At 54.8% G+C, this 7,306-nt stretch overlaps 2 protein-coding genes across 2 annotated transcripts; one reads left to right on the forward strand and one right to left on the reverse strand.

Annotated features, from left to right (window-relative positions):
* Nucleotides 1-730: 730 nt before the first annotated feature.
* Nucleotides 731-2,392, forward strand: N656DRAFT_767720 (nitrate transporter; the record flags this gene model as incomplete). Its single annotated transcript, XM_064813574.1, has 3 exons — nucleotides 731-901; nucleotides 957-1,468; nucleotides 1,531-2,392. 3 exons carry the CDS (start codon nucleotides 731-733, stop codon nucleotides 2,390-2,392), a joined length of 1,545 nt encoding a protein of 514 aa, XP_064670946.1.
* Nucleotides 2,393-3,165: 773 nt separating this feature from the next.
* On the reverse strand, nucleotides 3,166-4,555 carry N656DRAFT_707915 (subtilisin-like protein; the record flags this gene model as incomplete). Its single annotated transcript, XM_064811467.1, has 4 exons — nucleotides 3,166-3,360; nucleotides 3,429-3,947; nucleotides 4,006-4,191; nucleotides 4,250-4,555. 4 exons carry the CDS (start codon nucleotides 4,553-4,555, stop codon nucleotides 3,166-3,168), a joined length of 1,206 nt encoding a protein of 401 aa, XP_064670947.1.
* Nucleotides 4,556-7,306: the final 2,751 nt, after the last annotated feature.

The raw sequence follows: 7,306 nt of genomic DNA on the forward strand, positions 1-7,306 counted from the left end.
CAGTCATTGACGGGCGACAAGGTTCACGGAGATAAGGGAGGCTTGGTCAACCCTTGCAGTTAGACCAGAAGATGGGACCAGACGGAACCATATAAGGGTGGCCTCGTTCCCAGTCGACATTGGCATCTCCCCGGATCAGTGCCCCAGACCAGGCTTTCAACTCCCGCGGAGATGGCAGGGCCATGATAGCCAGCACCCACCGCTAAGGCAAGGCAGGATCCCTAGCCGGTAAGATCCGCTGTCCGTCATCGTGGCACACACAGGCGGTTCTTTATCTCTGCCAAGACTACCCCTGTCGAGGAGCCTCAGCCAAAAGCGTCGCTATCAATGGCTGGAAATCCATGCCCCGATAAGCAGATAAGGCGCGAGATAAGCAACGGCTTTGGGGGTTCAGCCATGCCCTCCACGCTTTTCACATGTGGGATGAAGCGCTAAGTGACCCGGAGATGCAAGATCAAGAAAACAACCCAGATCTCCCGTACATGGTTCATTCTGTGGCGCCGCCATGACTGGGTTTTCTTACAATCCGATCCGACGGGGTGGTCGCAGTTCAGGGAAGACGAGACATGGGCGAACATACTTATAAGTCGGCCATTGAACTCGGAATGATACTCTGAATTAATCATTCAGCATCGGCGACGAGCTCTGGAGTATCATCCATTCAATCCATTGACGGGAATCCTCTTTCGGTACCAGTTCCGCACCCAGCCGCGCTCCAGTCAATCACAAAATGGGTTTCAAGCCATCAGACCTCTGGCGGACGCCAGAAGTCAACCCTGTCAACAAGAAAGCACGCAGCGTGCCCATTCTGAACCCGATCGATAGGCATGGCAGGGTTTTCTTCTTTTCGTGGATGGGCTTTATGTTGGCCTTCTGGGCTTGGTACACATTTCCTCCTTTGGTGGGTCTAACAGTCCAATCTCGCAGTATCTTATCCAGTATTAACCCTGGGATAGTTGAGTGTCACCATCAAGAAGGATCTCAACCTCACATCAGAGGAAGTAGCCAATTCCAACATCGTCTCACTGGTGGCTACTCTCCTGGTCCGCTTCGCCGCCGGCCCACTATGCGATCTGCTAGGGTCGCGCAAGGTGTTCAGTTTGATCCTGCTTGTCGGCAGCATCCCCATCGGACTCGCCCCCCTGATCAAGGACGCGACAGGGTTGTACATCATCCGGTTCTTCATCGGTATTCTGGGCGGCTCATTCGTGCCCTGCCAAGTCTGGTGCACGGGCTGGTTTGACAAGAATGTTGTCGGCACGGCGAACGCGCTCTCAGGGGGTTGGGGTAACGCGGGAGGCGGCATTACCTATTTCATCATGCCCGCCGTGTACGACTCGCTTGTGCACAGGCACGGCCACACCTCCGGTGAGGCGTGGCGCATCACATTCATCGTCCCGCTCGTCTGCCTGATCACCTGCGGACTTGGCCTGCTGTTTCTCTGTGACGACACGCCTATGGGCAAATGGTGCGTATTGCCTCGCACATGACTCCCCTTCTCCCGAGACCTCACGTTAACACCATCTTCAGGAGCGACCGCCACGAAAATGTCCAGCAAAATCTCGAGACCCAGGGCATCTCCGGCAAAGTTGTCGCCATCACTGGCAACATCGCCGACCGCGAGCCGCCGTCCTCCTCCACCAGCCCTTCGCGCGCCCCGTCCGACATTGAAAAGGCCGACCCCGAGAAGCCCAAGCTCACGGGCGACCTCACCGTAACCGAAGCGATCGAAACGGCCCAGGGCGAGACAGTCGTCAAACCCACATTCCGCGACTCACTGCCTGTGGTATTCTCGCTGCACGCTTTGTTCCACACCGCCACCTACGCCTGCTCCTTCGGAGGCGAGCTGGCCGTCAACTCGATCCTGGGCGCCTACTACCTCAAGAACTTCCCGCACCTGGGGCAGACCAACGCGAGCAACTACGCGGCGCTCTTTGGCTTCCTCAACTTTGTCACGCGGCCGTTGGGCGGCGTCGTCGGTGACATGCTGTACAACTATTTCGGGCGCAACCTGTGGCTCAAGAAGATCTGGATCCACGTGTGCGGTCTGCTGACGGGTGCGCTGTTGATTCTCATCGGCATGCTCGACCCCCATGATCTTGGGACTATGGTTGGGTTGATCGTCCTCATGGCTGTTTTCCACGAGGCCGGCAACGGCGCCAACTTTGCGCTCGTGCCCCACGTCTATCCCCATGCGAACGGTGTCCTGTCTGGGTTGACGGGTGCGGGTGGGAACCTTGGCGGTGTGGTGTTTGCGATTATCTTCCGGTATATGGACAACGGGACAAACTATGCGAAGGGGTTCTGGGTCATTGGCATCATGCATATCATTTTGAATCTGGCGGTTTGCTGGATCCCCCCTATTCCTAAGGGACAAATTGGCGGGCGTTGAGTTTGTTTTTAGACGGGCCTAGGCGACATAGATCATGAGTGCTACGTACCTTACATTAGAGCGAACTAAACATTGATATCCGGTTCTGGCAACCTTTTTTTTTTTCCAACCAAAGGTACAATATGGTCAAGTGCAGCGAGTCATGCTTGCAGTCTACCAAGTAAATCTGGAACTACATGGAGTACGAAGTAAATGTACATTCTTGTATCAAAGCAAGGGTCTTTCCAACCATTCAGAAAACCCAGGACCTGGTTTGTTTACTTACCCACAACGGTATGGGTGAATTGCCCAAGGGGGAAATCCCGCCCCCAAGAAGGGGTGTCTTGGAAGGGGGTACCGCTGGCAATGACAAAACAAATCCCCTTTCGTTCGAAAACCGCTGCGCTACTAGCATATCACTGCATTCAACTAAGAGCGGGCGTGATGACTTGACTGTTCTCATCTCTACTCGATCAGATTCTTATGTATCATAAAACGTCAGTCATGTTCCGCAGTAGCCTTCATGGCACTGCATACTACCAGTACTAGTAGTGGTTCAGTATAGTATGTACAAGATTTGAACCCAAGATGGACTATGCATCACCTCTACCGCCCTGATGATCCTATTGACCTCTGCATCACCAGCTATCCCCAATCCTCACCACGTCCAGGATCTCCTTGCTTGGTCATATCCACCTGCAATGCCAGGGATGGACCTAAGCACCCTGTAGTCACGCGCTGTTGATCAAGCGCTTCCATTCATTCTCCACTCAATCCGCTCTACTACGGACGATTTAAGCAGAAGGGTTGCCGTTGAAGGCAAGGAGGTTGGGGGTGCCGCTGGGCAGGCCGGAGAGGACACCGCTTTGGGCCGTGCTCTTGATGTACGAGCACAGAGCCTCAGGGGAGCGGCGGCCGAGGAGGCCAAGGAGGTATGCGCCGAGACCAGCAATGTGCGGGGAGGCCATCGACGTGCCCGAGATGGTGTTCTGGTTTCACAGATCAGTTAGCATCTGAGGTTGTCTGATCGGACCGGTAATATTCAGGGGTAACTCACAGTAGCCGAGGTGCTACCAATCCACGTGCTCAGAATCGACGTGCCAGGAGCAAAGACATCAACCACCGAGCCATAGTTGGAGAAGCTCGACTTGCGATCGCTGCTATCCGTCGCACCGACGGTGCACACCGAGGCCTCAGAAGCAGGCGAGTAGTTGGCGGCATTGGCGTTATCATTACCGGCCGCAACCGCCAAGAAGACACCCGCATCAACCAGAGCAGCAGCAGCATTGTTGATGGACGCGGAGTAGCCACCACCAAGGGACATGTTGGCGACGGTGCCGTTGGGGCAGCTGCGGTTGGGCGCGTCGGTGGCGACAAAGTTGATGCCGGCCACGACGCCCGACGTGGTCCCCGACCCGCTGGCGTTGAGCACCTTGACGGCGTACAGCCGCGTCTTCTTGGCCACGCCGTACGTGTTGGAGCCGATGGTGCCCGCGACGTGCGTGCCGTGCCCGTTGCCGTCCGTGTTGGAGCTGTCGACGAAGTTGGCGGCGAAGGTCGCGCGGCCGCCGAATTGCTGGGAATACCATGTTAACGCAGTGGTCACGGTAGAGTAGTAAGGGGGTTGCACATACCGAGTGGGCGGTGTAGATGCCCGTGTCAATCACGTAGGAGCAGGTACCAGCACCGGCGCTGTCGTCGTAGGTGTAGGTGGTTGAGCCCCGGGTCCGGGTGGACAGGCGCGCCAGGCCCCAGGGGGCACCAGTCTGCGAGACGTATCGGTTGATGGTGAAGATGGCCTCTTCCTCGACATACTCGACCTATCAGACGGTCAGACACAATACACCCTCAACTGGTATATCCTCAAGAAGAACTCACCTCAGGCAGATTCCTCAACTCCTCAAGCAACGGAGCATCAATCTTGCCAGCAAAGCCCTTAAACTTCCTGCTCTTGTAGACATGCTCGGCCTTGTCCTTGCCAAGCTTGCCCACGGCGCGCTCCAGGGCCTTGTCGTCGGCGCCAGCCTTGAGCTTGATGATGTACTTGCCGGGCACGACCTGGCCGGCGCGGGCGGCAATGATGGGCGCCCGCTTGTCGAGCTGCGCCGCCGCCGCCGCAGGCTCAGCGGCCGGAGCCGCCAGCACGGCCGGCAGAAGGGCGAGGAGAGCAGCGGAGAAGAGCATCTTGACAAGACGCACAGAATCTGACCCGGAGTGAAGACTGGACTGGACTGGAGGCACTGGCGATTGGACTTGGGGATGCTGCTGCGAGGTTGGCCGTTGGTGCTGAGGTCAGGTCAGGTCAGGTCGTCATGGAGGAGTGGGAGTTGATGATATTTATGTCCATGATGCTAGACCGGAGATGTCCAGCGACTTTCCAAGCTGTGAACGACCTGCCAGATTCGAGGCAACCCCGGCCACATGCGGCTTGGTCGGGCTATGGACGGCTCTGGCAGGCAATGTATGGCATCTCGGTATCGTGATAATGCTCGGTATGACGCCAGGGTCACGACGGCGCCGGGGACGACATGCTGAGTGAGAGAGACACCTTCCCGGTTCGGTGTCTCAGCCGTATGTAACAAGGGCCGGGCACGGGAGCGTCCGTTGAGACCTGTAGCTTGGTCTTGGACGGGAGTACCTGACTTTTTGGGCCTCAGAGAGGGAGACCGCATGTTGGACATGGCAACCTTCTCACATCGAAACGCGACATGCTGGGCGCTACCTGACATATAGGGTTAAGGTCTATAATAGACTGGTGGTTCCTGGTTTGCGCTACTGGCCCGGCCAATGAGACGGAGCTCTGTCCTGTTACCAACATGTATGCATGGGACAGGGTTCAAGTTTAGATGCCGACAGCTCAGTAAACAGGTCTTGAGATGGGTTTAACTTGCCGGCTTTAACGGCTGGTTCGCGGGTTGTGGGTGACCTGGAGAGAGGCTGTGCCGACCTCATACTTTGGGACCATGGGCAGTTGCCACCTACGTCCAGGTAAGCTCAGAAGGATCAGGTCAATAGGGTTCGCCATATGCCGGTACATTCTAGGGCTTCTAGGGTGCGCTCGGCAACGGGAAAGGACCATATCCGGTAGGTGAGTAGTTCAGCGCCAGCGAGATCGTCTTGCATGCAGAATCGCGCGGGGCGGCTGGTTACCTTATCTCTCTCACCCTGGTTCAGGTAGGTAAGGTAGCCAACATTCCGTGGATACCTGCTGTACTCAGGAAGTCGGGCCTAGGCGCACTTGGCGGTTCACCCCTTTTTCTCTTCCAAGCTCTCGCGATATCACTTCGGCTACAGCAATCTTGTCTGTTAGTAATGGGGATGGTTGCTCACCAAGACAAGAGCACAACAGATGACTGGATCACGGCTCCGGTCATGCAATCGGTCATGCACGCCAAATCATATCTCCGATGTCACCTCGTCAGGGGTCGTCTTGGATGGCGTCATCGCATTGGCTGGATTTTGTGGCGCTAGCCAACGAACCTCGGGAGTTGCAATGGCGTGCAGTGGGGGAGATTGTGGGGAGGATAGGCGCGATTTGGGGAGAGATCAGGTCGGCCAATCATGAAGTGGTTGGCGTGCGATTTGGACTGGAATGTAGGGTGGGCGTATGTACACACCGGCTGGGCAGGTGGTAATGGACATTTTTTGGTCCAAATCCGACTCATCAGCCGTCTACTATGGCGACTTCCTACACTAATACACTTTTATTAGTCATTGCTTGAGGCGGTGTTCACGGTAGAAGTTCTGGGGTTATTGCCGCGCTTCCGGGAACCTGGTTGCCGCGTTGTCGTATGGTCCAGGAATGTTGTTTAGGACCAGACAAACTCAGGCTACATTCATATATCTTAATTATTCCACTACCGAGCCAAAACCTCTCCAGGCTGTTCCTGCATTACTACTGCTGCTGTGATAGGAAGAAAAGGCTCCCTGTCCCCCGGCAGCACGTTCTCACTTCGCACGACATCCGCCTATCCGCCCTATCGAGATTCCCTAAGGCACCGTTTCACCTAGGGTAGCATGGACCACCCCCTAATGTTGGGCGTGGCTGCCTTCCATATCGGGCAGTAGCAAAGTTCCCCTAGTGTGAGCATCTCTTCCATTAGACCCGACTTATAATACTACTCCTTCAAAGTCCAATGGGGGTCAGTTGAGCTGGAGATTGCTAGCTGGGGACTTGGGTTGCATGTTATGCATAATTCGACGCCAATTCAAGTTTGGGCCGCTGTGCCGCTCCCGTCGCTGCCTGGTCGCGAAACAACCGGATCTCCTGAACTGCCAAATCGAGATCTGACAACCGATGTTTGTGTTACACAGCCCCTTTAGCACTTATGGTTGTGGATGTTCCATTTCAACCATCTCTGCTTGGAGTCATAGATGGCGTGGAGGATGCTCTCGTACTGAAGCTCAAGGGATCCATCTTACGGGCTTATACCTACTTGCCTCACTAGTTGGAAGTTGAGCTTGAGTTATTATTCTTGACAAATTGGACCTATCATTAGCAACTTGGTCGTGTCATATCTGAGCAAATCTCACCTTTGAGCTGTAAGACCTTTGACCGCAATGTTGAACATACGTACCTATTCAGAGCCGAGGTTGAATATCTCATAATACCTAATTTACAGCCGCACTTCGATGACTGCTTTTTAAAGGAAAACCATCAAGTGACTGCAGGAGGCCTCCTACGCAATGAGTAGCAAATGTCCTATATCATTCGTTCTCGTGTTTAGAGCCTTGCATTGAAATTTGAATTGCACTGGATATGATATCGCGAACCATACTACTACCTAGCAGAGGAAGGGGGGGTCTCTGTCGGCATGTTCTGTCTCATGACATTATAGTCCGGCACTAGCAAATTGAGCTTTCATGACAACATTATGGTACCTAGCGGGTGTCATAATGTTTCCTAGCCGGTGTCCTAATGTTTATATAATGGCA

Source organism: Canariomyces notabilis (assembly GCF_033297395.1).
Source record: "Canariomyces notabilis strain CBS 508.74 unplaced genomic scaffold N656scaffold_8, whole genome shotgun sequence".
Classification (NCBI taxonomy): domain Eukaryota; kingdom Fungi; phylum Ascomycota; class Sordariomycetes; order Sordariales; family Chaetomiaceae; genus Canariomyces; species Canariomyces notabilis.